At 43.0% G+C, this 15,816-nt stretch overlaps 1 protein-coding gene across 1 annotated transcript in view; it reads left to right on the top strand.

Annotated features, from left to right (window-relative positions):
• col22a1 (collagen, type XXII, alpha 1) overlaps window positions 1-15,816 on the top strand; it is an 81,625-nt gene that overhangs the window by 59,765 nt on the left and 6,044 nt on the right. Inside the window, exons 43-59 of the mRNA XM_074686026.1 lie at window positions 487-531; window positions 817-852; window positions 938-1,051; window positions 1,338-1,391; window positions 1,670-1,723; window positions 1,828-1,881; window positions 1,996-2,049; window positions 2,227-2,280; window positions 4,818-4,871; window positions 4,980-5,033; window positions 5,117-5,161; window positions 8,750-8,803; window positions 9,649-9,702; window positions 9,852-9,905; window positions 13,742-13,813; window positions 13,922-13,957; window positions 14,043-14,087. Of these exons, the coding sequence (XP_074542127.1) occupies window positions 487-531; window positions 817-852; window positions 938-1,051; window positions 1,338-1,391; window positions 1,670-1,723; window positions 1,828-1,881; window positions 1,996-2,049; window positions 2,227-2,280; window positions 4,818-4,871; window positions 4,980-5,033; window positions 5,117-5,161; window positions 8,750-8,803; window positions 9,649-9,702; window positions 9,852-9,905; window positions 13,742-13,813; window positions 13,922-13,957; window positions 14,043-14,087 (933 nt within the window). The remainder of the gene's footprint in view (window positions 1-486; window positions 532-816; window positions 853-937; window positions 1,052-1,337; window positions 1,392-1,669; window positions 1,724-1,827; window positions 1,882-1,995; window positions 2,050-2,226; window positions 2,281-4,817; window positions 4,872-4,979; window positions 5,034-5,116; window positions 5,162-8,749; window positions 8,804-9,648; window positions 9,703-9,851; window positions 9,906-13,741; window positions 13,814-13,921; window positions 13,958-14,042; window positions 14,088-15,816) is intronic.

Raw genomic sequence — 15,816 nt, 5'->3', positions numbered from 1 at the left:
CAGTTCCTTTTGTTTCTGAAAAATTTCGTATTTATTAGTCATAAGAGGTGAAAAACGAGGTTTTATATCACCTTTAACAATGGTTGGCAGCCGCTGTTCTTGTGAATTTTTTTCGGGGATTGTAAAATATGTCAGGGTAGAGGCAAGGAGTGATTAGACTAAAAAAAAAAAAAAAGAAAGTATATTTTTGTCACCTGGCCCTTCTCAGATTCTCCCAGAATCCCTCACAGGCTCTGGCTGCTAGTGGCCAGTGGTCTGAACCCATCACTCTCCACTCTTACCCTGTTTCCTCTGCCATCTGCTGTCTGTCCCCTCTCAATAAAAGGCAAAAAAGAGAAAAAAATAACAAAAACTTAAAGTAGAGTAAACAAAGTCTACAACTGGGGACTTCAAAAAAGACTTCATGTCAACTCTTAACATCACTGATACTTGTTATCGATTTAACTTTTGAAATCTATATGCTTCTTTCTATTTTCCTCATTTCAGGGTCTGCCTGGACGTCCAGGAGAGAAGGGATCCCCCGGAGAGCCTGTGAGTGTGAATGAAAAAGCTATGTCTCATGTTTGGGAAAAGTTACACTGTTGATGATTTTCAGGACGATCCATTTTCTGTTTTTTTTTTTTTTTTTTCTAAATGAGGAAATACAAAGTTGATTAAAAGTGTGACCAACCAATGAAAGATAAGATCCTTGCTGGACAGTTAACCCCCACACCAGTGCTGGATTTGTGATTATAGGAGCTTGATGATGAGTCTGAACCCAGAGTTGGGTTTCTCTGAGCTGTGTCTCTTGATTAAAGTCTTCACTCTGTCTCTCAGGGAAAGGCAGCAGATATCTCTGACCTGAATCTGAAGGTGAGACACATTCCCATCCACCCTGAAGAGAAAAAACCTCCTGTTTGAATCCTGTATCAGAAGACATGTCTTTCTTATCTTTCAGGATGTTTGCTCAGACTGCCCTGCAGGTCCACCGGGACAGCCTGGTCTCCCAGGAGTCCCAGGAGACAAAGGACACACGGGACCTCCAGGGAAAAGCGGTCAAGATGGTTTCCAGGTTGGATAGAGCTGCTAACATCACAATCACAGCTCTTAATGACATTTATCTGTGCAGAGAAGGCTTTGGTGATCCTGGTCCTTTCAGTGTTAGCCTGTGCTGTAGTAGCCCTGAAAGTGAGGCACCAGGTCCAGGTTTGTCTTCATCAATCACGCCTGGTGTGACGGATGAAGCGGCTCTGTTTGCTTCATTAGCCGGGCCTCCTCTGGGGGCAGCAGTGAACGATTAGGACCCAGTTACGCTGTTTGCCTGGACAGAGACTGATGCTCTGCTGGTGTCATTACAGGGGCCGCCGGGACCATCTGGACCTCCTGGGCCCCCTGGAGCTGACGGTGGAAAGGCAAGTTTGTACACTAACTGCACCTTTAACGCTCCCCTAGGACCCTGGAGCTAACTGATCACTCATGTCAACCTTTTTTTTTTTTTAGTTTTTTTAAGGTTTGAGTAATTAGAGGAAAGTTCATAATGAAGCAGCTCTCTGAACATGTCTGAGGTCTAGTTTTAGCTTTAATAGTGACATCACTACATCCTTATACACGTTGACTTCAGTTTTGTTTGCAAGTTACAGATGTTTCTCCCTCAGAATATCTCATTTCAGTTGAATTTTTCCTAACACAGGGAATTAAAGGTGATCGAGGACCTCCTGGAGGAGCTGGAGAAAAAGGAGATAAGGTATATCAATTATCCTCTCCTCTGTGTTTACAGAAAAACTCTTCACAGAATCCTCTGAGTTGAATCTAAAATGTGTGTTTGATTACTTTCTGGGTCACTAACAGGGTCATCCTGGACCTCCCGGCCATCCTGGTACACCTGGTCTGATGGGCTCACCTGTAAGTGACGATGTGCTCGTGTTTTCCTGTGTGTTTGAAATAGAAGCTTCTTTCGTAAACAAGCAGAGTTTCTCTTCATGCTGACCTCCACTGACACTCCTCTTTCCTCTTCAGGGTAACGATGGCCTGCCTGGCTCTGTCGGCCCCCCGGGACCCCCTGGAGAAAAGGTCAGACTGCACTTCATGCATTCTCCCCTCAGAAAACTTATTACCCATGTGTCATTATTTCACACCCCTCCCTCTGCCTCCATGTAGGTCACGCAGTCTTGTGTGGTAATAGCGGCCATTAATCATTTCTGTCTCTTCGGTGACACTGACCTGTTTATGTTTGTTTGTTTCCACCAGGGCAAGGAGGGTCTCAAAGGCATCCAGGGCCCGCCTGGTCTCCCCGGCCTAATTGTAAGAAAAAGGATTTAATGTACAGTATCACTGAAGTACAGAGACTGTGCTGTGAACAGCCTGAGTTTTTTATGCATGTAAAACTGAACGCACATTTTGGTAACAGAAATTCAGCGAAGTACAATCATCTGTCAAGCTACACAAGGGGGTAAACCTCCAAAAACAGCAGTTTGTACTGAAACAAACCCACTTTGCCATCAGCAAACTGACTTTAGGTTGGTGTGAAATCAGTGAGTGGACGTTTCTGTTGGAGAATCCCATCAGAGACATGTTCAAACACTCAAGTCACTCAGTGCCTATGTGACTACATTATCTGTGGACATTTGCAGACCATCAAATAACAAGACACAAACTTGTCCACAACCAAAGACGAGCACACAGACAGCTGAGTCTGAGACCTTGGTCATCACAAAGGACCCCATGGTGGACAAGCAGGCTGGGGGGATGTTGAGGATGTTGAGGCTGAGGGAGGATGAAGATCTGAGAGTGCGGCTGGGGTTGTTGAGGAGATCAGTGAGGCACAGAGGGGCGAGGTTATGGAGAGCTTTGAAGGTGAGGAGCAGGATTTTATAACTGATGCAGTGGATGATGGGTAGCCAGTGCAGAACAGGAGTGGTGTGGTGGAAAAAGGGAGTCCTGGTGATAATCTGGGCTGCACCATTCTGTACAAGTTGAAGTTTATGGAGGGGCTTGAGGGGGAGACAAGATAGAAGGGAGTTGCAAAGGTCAAGACATAAGGTAACAAGTGCGTGAACCAGGATGGCGGTGCTGTTGAGGGAGGAGCAGGGGCGGTTGATGTTGCAGAGATGAAAGTTCATAGACTAGGTGACATTATTGATGTGAGAGTGGAATGACAGAACTGGTCCAAATAAATCAGAATAATTATGATTTTGGCTCCAAACCAACTTTTTCATCAACTCCACAAGGAAAAAAAAATGATTTAGAATTTCAACAGTTAATGACTTATTTTTAGTCAAACCTAGTTAACCGAGGGTTGATATGGAAACACATTTAACTCAATGGCTGACACCTGTTTTCACAGCAGGGAGCTTCATACTGTCAGCTGTTGACCAGTCATTCAAGACCCACAAAATATTGTGTTGTATGACTATGTGAACACCAAAACTACCATAAGAAAGTGTACACTCTTTACTTTTAGGAAACAAATTTTGTTTCTACCTTTTTCCATTCTTTATTAATCAACAGTAGGACAAAGGTGTATTTCACCAAAAACACATATTTTTTTAACAAAAACAAAGAGCTCTGATTAGCTTTTACTGCTTTTCATCCAAATAGAGCACTGCTGCCACCTACAGGCTCAGCTCGTCAGTACACCAGTTTACAAGCTTGATATTGATGGACAAGCTCCCCCAGACCATCCCCAAGCCCACCCCATTGAAAAACATAATGTCACTGGGAGTCAGTAAGCTAACTACTCACAGCCACAGATGTCACTGGTGTTTTGGTGTAGAGTGTGACCATGTTAACTGGTGACTCTCAGCTGATAACTATTGAACCATTCAGTTTAAGATCTACAGTTGGTACAGCCACTATTTACCGTACTGACCTCAATATGACGAACCCAGTTATAAGATGACCTCCGTCTTTTCAAGACCAATCTTCAGAAAAAGACTGGTAACCAAAATTTACTTGGTAAATTTACTTTTACTTTGTACTTTTTATTGATATTCTGCGGCAATCATTGAAATATTAGAGTCTGCTTTCATTTTTGGCTCTAAATACAATCAATAAGATCAGTGTTTCAGTTGTAATTCTAATGACAGCTCTGGTTATGGACATGCCTTTATTACGTTTCTCAATAAACTCACACACTATCTTGTCAGCCTCTTGGAAATGGTCTCTTTGAGGACCCTGATGAGTTTTTTCTTTTACAGTTTGCATTTTTTAGATGGTCTTTGTAGGCATGCGATCTTCGTACAGTACACTTAGTAACTTCACATTTTCTTTTGACTATTATTATCTGGACATTAGCATCATAACTCTGCCACAGTTGTCTCTTCATTCACCCAACTTTTGATCCACTTTCTCTGGCCAGTCAGTGCACCCCTCCACGTCTCACCTCCTGTCACTGCATCTCTGCTGTGATTGACTGATGACTTTAGCCGCAGTGAGGTCACTGGCTTTACAGAAAGCTGGGCCTCTCTGCTGTTGTGGTTGTGAAGCAACCCCACAAGACTATTAGCATGTGTCAATGGTAAAACCCCGGTTATGAGACACCCCCCCCTCCCCCTTTCACATTATTTTCAATGAGAAAAAAAAACTCATCTTGTTTTCACTCTTGGTCCTCTCACAATTCAGTAGAGCTTGAGTCCACTGTGGGGAATCATAGCTAACAGGTGAAAACAGAACAACCAGACACTTCCAGCTTTAAATTCAGAATGCCAGCTCGTCTGAATGAATGGACCTAAACGCTGCTTCTGTTACCAAAATGTGTGCCTATCTTGATTATGACCTAGGTTGTAAAGGAGTGTAAATCGGTCTATAAAGACTACATCTCTTGTGTTTCCTTCCTGTAGGGTCAGCCTGGAAAAATGGGAAAAGATGGCAGACCTGGTGAACAAGGAGAACCTGTGAGTGTTTGACAGCTGAAGATTTAAATTTGATCAAAAACTGTGAATTTAAGGAGTTTCAATGAAACCTTAAATGTGTCCTAAGACTCTGTTTCTTCTTCACTTCAGGGCAAACAAGGAGAACCTGGACAACAAGGAAACCCTGGTCTCAGAGGACTCCCCGTAAGTGTCTCACATGTTTGATAAAAGGAGGCAGCAGAGCATGTTTCTGTGCGTCATTAAGCTCTGTTTCTTTTCATTTGCAGGGCTTTAAGGGCCACAGAGGAGAACCTGGAGGTCCAGGTCCTAAGGTCAGTTTACCACGCTTGTTTCCTGTATTTGAAGTCTGATGTCTTAAGTTTTTTTCATGATTGGTTTTTGTTTTCAATCTTAACTTCTATCAGAAACAGTGAGGGAACAGATAGAGAAAATGCAGTCAAAGTGACGTCGTCCCTCTCAGTGTTGTACTTCACTGCAGTTGAGGAAGCCATCAGAATGAATCTTGTGAAGAACATTAAACTTAACAAAGATATCCACCTCCACTCAGCAGTCAGGACTTGTTCCCTACAGGACTTCAGGGGCTCAGCTCACTGCCACATTCAATGTTTCGCTTGCCGCAGTGCGATGTCAAGCACTTCTTACACACGCCCTCCTCTCCACGAGAGTCGCTGCACCTGCTGCTTTGTCTCTCACACAGCACACACCCGCAGGAAATGTTCCTGCCACAGCGCCATGACCAATAGCATGGCTCATTACAGACAGCTCTGACTGAGCCGCAGAGAGGCAGCCGGCCTCGCAGCCCGACCGACAGCAGACAACTTATTAGAGGAACTGTGAAGTGTTTCTGTAGGCGCTCTGTGAATTTCCCTCCACTGCCTATAATTACACACACTTCAGTGTCAGTCATTAGGAAATGTGCTCCATGATTATAAACCAAGAGGAGGATTTATGCATGGAGAAGGGAGAAAGTACAGCTTTTAGCCTGGTGCCTAGGTGTTTGTATGATGCAGGATCTCTGTGGATCTTCATTAAAGGGAGGCATTATTGTGTAGGAGCTCAAAAAGATGGTGTTTTTCCTCTTACTGGTGTTTTTAGAAAACCTATTTCAACTTAAGGTGCTGTCTCTTTAAGACTCCCTACTCCACACGGCCTTCTCTCTGTTTGGCCAGTCCTCTGAGGGTCTGTTGGAGGCGGAGCTAAGAGCAGACTTTGATTGTTTGAGGCCCAGCCCCTCCAATGTTGCGATTCTGATGAGATGACCTCATTACAGACAGATTCAGGGATATTTAAAACATATAACAGGGCTCCAGACCAATTTTTGCATTGGTTGAATTGGTGCGCCTTAGATTTTTTTTTAGGTGCTCCCAAATTTTTCATTGTGTCCCCTTTAATGCCGTAAGGCCACCTTTTCATCCCTCCCCACAACTTTCATACAACTTGAATGATTATTTTTTAAAGCTGTTTTTTGGCTTTTCGTGTCCTTAATGAGTTAGAACAGGACAGTTGATAGAGTACGAAAGGAGGGAGCATGGGGAGCAATATGCCTGAAACAGGCGACAGGCTGGATTTGAACCAGGGCCACCCCCTTGAGGGCTCACCGCATGGGGCACGACCTAGACCACTAGGCCATCTACACTCCAGTGGTTGAAGTGAATGATTTTTAAACAAGAATAAGTTTTAGAGAAAGCCTTGTCTTAAATTAGGAAAAAAAATACTTATGACAAGAACAATAAAGCGTTTAAAGTGCTTCACCGAACTGAGACCCAACATCATGTCTTTACTTCTATGGTTAAGCAAATTTTGGATCATACCTGCTAACTCTTCCGTTTTCTGTGGGAGCACTGTGAAAAACTGAAATCTTATCAAGTGTTCTCTCTTATTCTAACTAAGAATTGTCTTGTTTAACTTGATATGAGCCACATTTAACTTATCAGTCAAGAAAATGTCTTGTTTGAAGTTGTTTAAAGACAAAAATGAGGTCTGAATTGTTTGTAACAAGTAAAGAAAAATCTGCCAAAGGAACAAGAAAAATTTGTTTGAAAATTTGCTTGAAACTAGAATATGTGTTAATAACATAGACTGTAAATAAAAAAGATGTCCTCTTGCTTGAATTGAAGTGAGGTCTCCCCAAAAACTGCTCCTCCTGGTGACTGGCTGTAGTATAGGTTTAAAAATCTGGCTTTCCAGTCATTCCAGAGGGGCTGTGGTCAAACTTTAAAAAATTATTACCCCTCGTAGAAATGTTTCTCACGTCTGATTGTTGTGGTGGTTTGAAGATATTATTTGGCTGTGCCTTGTATTCAAGACCTCATTTTTTCTGAAAAGTTTCATTTTCATTAGTTATAAGAGGTTAAAAACGAGGCTTTATGTAACGTTTAACAATGATTGATGGCTGCCGTTCTCTTGTATTTTTTTCTGGAATTGTAAAATATGTTGGGAGGTAGAGTCAGGAAGTGATTAGACTCTTGAAAGAAAAAAAAAATATTATTTTTGTCACCCAGCTCCACTCAGATTCTCCCAGAATCCCTCATCGTCTCTACAGCGCAGACTCTGGCTCCAAACTGCTACAATAGTGGCGCCTGAGACGGCGGTATATTGGCTTCAAAGCCGTACAATGATAAATGGCGGAGCCACACTGTCCACTCTATATACAATCTATGGTTAATACAAGTAACTTTTCTCTTGTTCCATTGGAAGATTTTTTTAATTGGTACGAGCGATTCAGACCTCATTTTGTCTTAAAAAATAACTTAACTAACCTAACTTGAAATAAAACATTTTTCTGGACTGGTCAAGTGAATGTGGCTCATATGAAGTTTAAAAAAGGAATTTCTTCTGAAAGTAGACAAAAAACATTTGTTACGATTTCAGTCTTTTCCAGTGAGTCACCCGTTTTTTTAAACTTTCTCTTCTGCTGAACTCTTGATTTGTTATTTCTCCCGATTTCCCCCCAAATTTTAACATTGATAGTGCAAGAGACTGGATAATGGGACTGTATTGTTAAGATGAGTTATTTTACGTTCCAGAGTTTCAAGTTTCACCCATGATTTTCTGAGAGACCTGTGGGGCGTACTTGTCTGAGAAGCCAAGTGTTATTTTTTTTGTCATGGTTACAGCCAGTGGTTACTGGTATTGAGTGGTCAAATGAAACATTAACATCCAAGTGTGGATTAAGTCTCAGGGATCATCTTTGCAGATGCTACAATACTAATTAAAGGCTCGTTCATAAAAACTATGAAAATGTTTAGGCACGGGGGGGTCTTTCACTTTGTCAAAGTCTAATGTTGGCAGGTATGCTTTGGAGAGGTATGTTTTTGGTATGATACACTTTATGCACGAGCATAAGTTTAACAAGGACAGGGAGCCGTATAGTTCATGACATATAATCCATGGCCTGACCTGCTGTAAAGCAGTAAAGTACAACACATGCCAGACAAGAGCAGAAACCCCCAAACATGTATTCAGCTTCTGGCAGCTCTGTATTTATAATTTTCTTTTCTGTGTGTGAGTGAGTGCTTCTGTTAGTGGGAGGATCTCTGTTCTCTGTCAGCTGAGAAATACCTATTTAACATTACACACCTGACCTGGAGATGGGTGTGTAACTACAGCTGTGTAGGTATTAACGAGAACTATATGGTGCTGCAGTTAGACTGATTGAACTCTTGTAGAAGCTGCTAACGTTGCTAGCTAGCTTCTATCTGATTCTTATAAGAGCAGTTAGCTTCTCTCCAACTTTAAGATTCTGGAGGCCTAACTTTGCCTGCCTGTGTCTCACATCATGCCTGAATTAGGCTCACAAAGACCACCAAGACATTTTCCTCCTCAGCAAGTTAACAACACCTTAAATTGAACCCTGAAGTCTGATTTTATTTAATTTGTCCTCCTGGTGTGCCGTACAGGGAGAAGATGGAAAACCTGGATCAGCTGGGCGTGACGGGAAACCTGGGAAGGAGGTTTGTGTTATGGAAGCTGTTAGAGTTTCTGGTTATTGAGATGTTTTTAGTTTCTACACATGAAGCATCTGGAAGGAATATTCAGTGGATCCCTCAGTAGCTCCTGAAACACAGAAAAACAACTGGAGGAAAATACAAATCTTGTGTTTAATTAATATTTTTGCAAGACTTATTTTTCACAAACAAAAAAACTGCTCTCTTTTTTATTCTCTTTATTTTTTCGGGAAAGGTTTTGGTTTCTGGCCCAGTCACTTGCTCTTTAAGCTCTTTCCAGTCCCTGAGAATAATCTTTAAAGCTGTCTGGCGCTGGTCCACCATAGATCAATGAAATGCAGATAATACTCCTAAGATTAAAAAAGTTTTGGACAGAATGCTGAATTTCCAGCAGACCACAGAGTCTTTAATCATGTCTTTTATAAGATCAGTGGTTCGAGGACGAGCAGCAGAAAGTTTAACACCATTCATTTCTTTTGACGTTGCTCGAGTTTCATCGCATTCGATTTTGCCGAGTGACAACCTAGAATCCGCCTCACGTACACATTTACAGACTGCAGCACTTCCATTCCACCATTTGTCTCGTGGCACCAAAAAAAATCCTTTACCTAACTCATCCTGCGGCTCCGGGAGAGACAGAGTGTTTTCACAGCACACGTCTCTTTGAGTAAGAATATTTCCTCCTACTCTGTCCATAAAGCGAGGAGCGAGGATTTAATTTACCACCCCGGCTGAGGCTGTTTTCCACCAAAGATTAAAACTCTCAAGAAACCCTGAAGATGAGATTTGACGGAGGGTCTTGTTTTCAGCATGTGGAAGGTAATAAAAATGTCTCTCTTTTTGTTTCACAGGGACCCATCGGACCTCCAGGCCGAGAGGGACTGAGTGGACCGAGAGGAGAGTCGGTGAGTCATTTCTATCACTCGCAGGAAGGGAAGCAAACAGGAGACGGATGAAGCACGCTGTCAAGCACTCGGATAGGGAAAGACATGAAGTGGCATTCAAGTCACATTTCTCTCACCATCAATTCTCTCTGCTCTGCTTTGCATCCCAGGGCAAACCAGGTGAACCCGGGCCTTCAGGGAAAGCCGGCCTCCCAGGAACTCCAGTGAGTTTTCTCCCCTCACTGCACATTATGTTCAAACTTCATTTGTTGTGGACTCTCAGCTGACTAATGGTGCAGAAAACAGGAGAAACACTTAATCACCTCGAGGAAAACTGTGACTAATACGCTTTGTTTCACATTAAACAGAAGAGTGATAAAAGAATAAAGACAAGGCAGGAGGAGGAGGAGGAGGAAGAAGGAGCGTTTGAGAAAAAGTCATATTTTCAGAGCGTAGCTGTATGTGGGATGTTTCTGTGGGCGAGGGAAGAATGTGAAGTATTTCTAGAAGACATGAGTTGTCAGATTTCAAGGAAGATTTATGAAGATAAATGTTGCCTTGACCAAAGTTGGGAACATCACGTTCAAAGCATCACGGTGAGCTAAAAGAAGTGAGAGATGTCAGGAGCAGGCAGGAGGAGAAAACTCACTGACAAACAGAATCAAAGCACAGGGTTTCTCACCTGCAGATAGAAGGCCCAGAACGTTCTCTGTGCAGGTCTGTGAGCCACAGAGAGTCATCAATGAACAAACATCAACACTGTGATGAATGTTTGAGTCGTATAGTGATGCAGAATGAGATGAGCAGCATGTTGTAGGAACAAAAACAAAGATAACTGTGAGATTTACAAATCACTAACAAGACAATGTGACTGGAGACATGACACCTACTCACACCTCAAATACTACAACCTGACATGGACTCCAGCTTTAGTATGCAGGCACAATCTCTCTCATTTGTCAATGTTTCGAGCTCCATGTGTGTCCTTGTGCTTCTGGAGCATTAGGAACCACACTCAACAGGTGACAGCGTGAAAAACAGGTAACCTTTCCCAGGAACTAGGAACCTTGGCAGTGTTATGCACAAACTTTTCGAAGGGCAGGGCAAGAAGAAAAAAAAAGGCACATGTAGGGCATTCTCGCAGAGGGCGCTGAGTCCCTGTTGTTTTCAAGGAAACCTGACAGGAGAGCTGTTTTACATTTTGCTGCCACACAAAGGAGCAATTTTGCATGCTTTTTCATCTCCTTTCGAGGGCACTATAGTGCAAGTTTTTGCCACCCAAAAGGGCAGTTGTGTGTTGCCCTCCTAAAGGCCAATTTAGCCTGTTTTTCCTTCCAAGAAGTCACTATTGCACAGGTTTTCACCTTTCAAGAGGGCCCTTTTACAAAGGCTTTTGCCTCCCAAGAGGGCACTACGGTGCAAGTGTTTGCCACCCAGAAGGGCAGTTGTATTTTGCCCTTTATGAGGGCACTTTAGCCCGAGTTTTCACATCCCAAGAGGGAACTATAGAACCTGTAGAAAAGCGGGCACTTTTGTGCAAGTTTTTGCCCCCCAGAAGGGCAGTTTAATTTTTCCCTCCAAGGGGATACTTTAGCACACATATTAGGGCATGATTTTGTCACCCCAGAGGACAATTTAGCACATGTCGTGGCTCCCAAAAGGCTACTTTTGTGTTTTTTTTCAACAATTCAGTTATGAGGAAAGGGCCATCCCCTGTGCACACCCCTGGACTGTGTAATTTTTGAATGTAGGAACTGGGGATAGACCGATTATCAGCCGAGGCTTAAAACTGGGTTGTTGCAGCTCTAATGCAGTTGCTTCGCTGCCTCAGTCCCCAGCACTGTCCCACCCACAACACCATCTGATTGGTTACAAGCAGAGCCATGGCTTGGGAAAGAGCCAATCAGCAGTGCAGCTATTACAGTTATTGCAGTTACATTGAGATTTTGGAAAACTTTATTTACTGTAGATAACTTTAGCTATTTATTTTTTTAAGTTTTGATTTAACTTTATGCAACATGCTGCCAAGCTAGGGAGCTGTTTAATAATTAATGCTTAAAGGTGTTTGAATGAAGTTAAGTGTTGGAGTTGGTACTGTTCAAAATTCTGATTGGTTTTTATTTCCCCCTCCCTCTGTCCACAATAAGCTGACCCCCAGCTGTGATGGACTTGGTATAGTTCCTCCTGAGCAATGGTCTTCTTTGAGCCTGAAAGTGTGAATGTGTCTCTGTCAGCTAGGATGTCATGAAGCTGCTTACTCTGGATCTATGGACTGTCACTCTCTGCACAATTAAACTCTGAGAGGGCTCAGTATCACTGACAACTCTGGTAAACACAGCTGATCGAACTTTAAGACCGGCTGAAAAACTGCAAGAATTTTCATTTTGCTCTGTTGGATCTCAAAAAGGCTCCAAGTAGAGTTTCAAAATACAAAGAGAAGAAATGGGAGTGAGACAAAAGGGGTAAAAAAAAAGGATAAGAGATTTATTTCCCTCTGTCATGACGTCCTGATGCCAAAGGCTAAAAATCTTTCTCGCTTTGAACGTGGTTGGATTGTTTAACTGCACCAACAAGGCCTCTCACAACATGCCATTACTACTGAGGTTGGACGCAGTAAGACAGACATTTTGGATTTCTTCAAAGATCCTGAGGGGTATGGAACAAAAAGTCCAGAGGTTGACCCAGAAATATTTCACCAAGGATCTGATTGGCTGTCTGTGAAGACACAGGATGATCCTGGGCGGAATGCAACGTTGATACTGGAGCCAACTGCAGCCCAATAACCATCAGACGCCAACTGAGAAAGAAGAGCTTTAAGAACAAACACGTCTTCAAAGACCTTGTCTCCTTCAACACCACAAACTCACCGTTTGGACTTTTTCAGAGAGCAGCAAACATGGGACACTGAAAGGTGAAGAAAGTTTGATTCTCTCAGGAGAAAAAACTGAACCTTGACGTCCTGATGGCTTCAACGTTACTGACATGACCAGGAGATCCCACTGGAGATGTTTTCATAGCGGCACAGTTGAGGGGGCACCATCATGATCTGGGGCTTTTTCCTTCAATGGACCAATGGAGCTTCAGGTTGGTCAGGGGGGTCAAACAGCGGCTGGCTCTGTGGAGATGTTGCAGGGGCCTCCTTCATGACTGAGGGCCCTGGTCTGTGTGGGAATGACTGGGTTTTTCAACAGGACAAGGCTGCAGGTCACAATAGGCGCCTGACAAAGGACTTCTTCCAGAGGAATCAGCTCACTCTTTTTAAGATCCAACAGTGAAAAATGTAAATTCTTGCAATTTTTCAGCTGCTTTTAAATTTTGGATCAGGTGTGTATGATGCAAGGTGAAGATATTCAGTGAGACTGAACAGTAAAGACAAATTTCCATTCATTCTGCCATGTGTGTTTTGACGAAGGAATAGATGGAGCTGCTCCGACCGTAGGCTGGAGAATGGTTTCTTGGGAGGAGGAGTAACTGTTGCTAACTGGAGGGCAGACAATATGCAGCCAGTTATCAGAGAGCAGCTGATGATATCAGTCAGCAGAGGGAGCAGATCATCAGAAATAGCCTGCAGTGAGGAGGAGGGCAGGAGCTGGATGCAGAAAGGTTAGAGGAGGAGATGGAGAGTGATTGCAAGGATTTAGAGACGTGATCAGATATCGGTGAAAATGTTATCAGGAGGGCAAATTTACCACACAGAGAAGGAATGAGCAGTGACTGGAAAAGGAATAAAGACAGAGGATTCATTCAGGGGGAATAAAGAGGATAAGAAAGACAAAGAAAGCAGTAATGAATTCCTGCAGACTGTGGCTGCTGTATTCAGCCCGTGCTCATGCCCACATGTCTTTTGTAAATATGAATTTTAATCTCTTAAAGCTGGCATGTTCCATGGCAAGATTGGTTTATGAGATTTTTATCCAGCACAGTGCTGCAGGACGATAAGTACTGGAACTAAATGTTAATCCTGCTGAATCCTCCGTAATGAGCGAGGCTTTTAAAAAACAAGCAGAGAGCGCCACGTGTGTGCCATGTGATGAGCGGCCGTGTCTCTGCTGTCATGCAGGGTCTCAGAGGAGACAAGGGAGAGCCGGGCAGCCCAGGATTACCCGGATTTAGCGGACCCAAAGGCCCCGCGGTGAGTGCTACATGTGACATATTTAGATTAGGAGATTACCAGCACCTCACATCTTTGACCCACTGAGTGATCTTAACCCACTGCTTTAACTCTGATTCTGATCTCCAGGGTCCTCCTGGTCCAGCTGGTCCCGAGGGGAAACAGGTAAGAGAGTCTTCATAACATAATGCTGATGACTGCAGAGATAAAGAGATTCCTCACTCACTGACTTGGTCATGGTGTTTTTTAGGGGATGCCAGGCAGAGCTGGTGATCGTGGCTTCAAAGGAGATAAGGTGAGTCTTTGAATGCGAACATTAACAGCACTGAGGTTAACAAAGATTATATGATCTTGACAGACATCACTTGATTGACATGAATGAATAATGTAAGACTTTAAATATCTAAATCTAAAATCATAAATTGTGTTCAGAAGTGTGGCTGATATTTCTAAGTTCCCAGAGGTTGTAGTGTTCAAAACACTGAGCATCATAAACCCCGTTTCCACCAAGCGGTTCAGTTCGGTTTGTTTCAGCTTGTCATTTTACGACGTTTCCACTGACTAATCCCGGGACAGACTCCCAAATAACCAAGATGAGTCGTCCCACTTTTTGGGACCCTGCCAAGCTAGACTGATCTGATCCAGGAATGTGGAACTACAACACTGCAGTTTGTTGATTGGTCGAAAGAGTCGATTGTCCTTTGTAACACAGAGACACATGGAAATCACAAAGAGGACAAATTGTTGGATGTCTTCCGTTGTTGCTCTTTGTTTACTGTGTCGCATTTTTCGTCTTTGTTGGATTTATTAGTGGTGTAAACTGTGTTGCAATACTATGGCCCCATGCTATTGAAGATGCCAGAGAAGAGTGGCAGTAGCTCAGTCCATAGGGACTTGGCTTTGTAACCGGAGAGTTGTGGGTTCAACTAGACCCACAGTGAGAATTGGGCTGATAACGGGAGTATGTTACAGTATGTTCCTGTTAGCATAAATTCCTGAGCACTGCCAATGTGCCCTTGAGCAAGGCACTACACTCCCAGCTGCTCTGTGTCGTACGTCGCTTTGGACAAAAGTTAAACAGTAAATAGTAAGAAAAAGAGTTGTTTGTTAAGGCCAAATATTCAAGAATCAAGTGTAATCAGAAAGTTAACTCACCAAAACGTGGGAAAATGAGAAATCATGGCGAACAAAGATAGAGCCTGTAAATATAGACCTTACTAGACAGAGTTAGGAGAGGAAAACAGGATCACACAATGGCACACAATGGAACAAATAGATTTGTTTTCACCAGTTGTCAAATAATGACATAGAATGGTCCATTGTATAGTCACAATTTGCATATCTATCTATCTATCTATCTATCTATCTATCTATCTATCTATCTATCTATCTATCTATCTATCTATCTATCTATCTATCTATCTATCTATCTATCTATCTATCTATCAGTTCATCCCACGACTCCTTTGAGAGTCTTAACTTTTAGCTATGGCTTCCCAAAACCAGCATGCTAGCTCCCAACATCCATCATACCCACCTGATGAACACCCTTACTTAACAACCAAACCCCACAGACCCAGGCTCCATGCATCCCAGCTCCTGGTTGTGACAACGCTAGATCTGTCCTTCCACATGATGCTCTCCAAGTAGCTCCCAGTCAAACATCTCCCACCATCAGTGGATGGTAAAGACTTTAGACAGAACACTGATAGAGAAGTCTGTCTGAACCCATCCTGCCTGGGCTGAGCTGAATGCTCTACCTGCCCCCTTACCCCTTAATTTTATGAGGGATGAAAAGTGAGAGGAGGAAACCAAAAGGAGATGAATTTTTTCTCCTAGGGTCTCTTTGTTTTGGCTCCTGTTGGATATTGCTTCTCCCCACCCAGAGCCATTGACTTTTCAGAAATGGTAGCTCCATCCATGCACTCCTAGTTTTCCCAATTAGAAAACCCTGAAGACCATGTCTAAACTTTTTCCTTTCACCTGGATGATCTCAAGATTATTTTCTGTAATCATTGAAGAGA

The sequence above is a fragment of the Halichoeres trimaculatus genome, unplaced genomic scaffold (genome assembly GCF_033239565.1).
Source record: "Halichoeres trimaculatus isolate MK-OKI-2021-1 unplaced genomic scaffold, fHalTri1.1 fHalTri1_scaffold_14, whole genome shotgun sequence".
NCBI lineage: Eukaryota > Metazoa > Chordata > Actinopteri > Labriformes > Labridae > Halichoeres > Halichoeres trimaculatus.
Note: the sequence above shows the minus strand (reverse complement) of the source record. Positions and strands in the feature narration are given on the sequence as shown.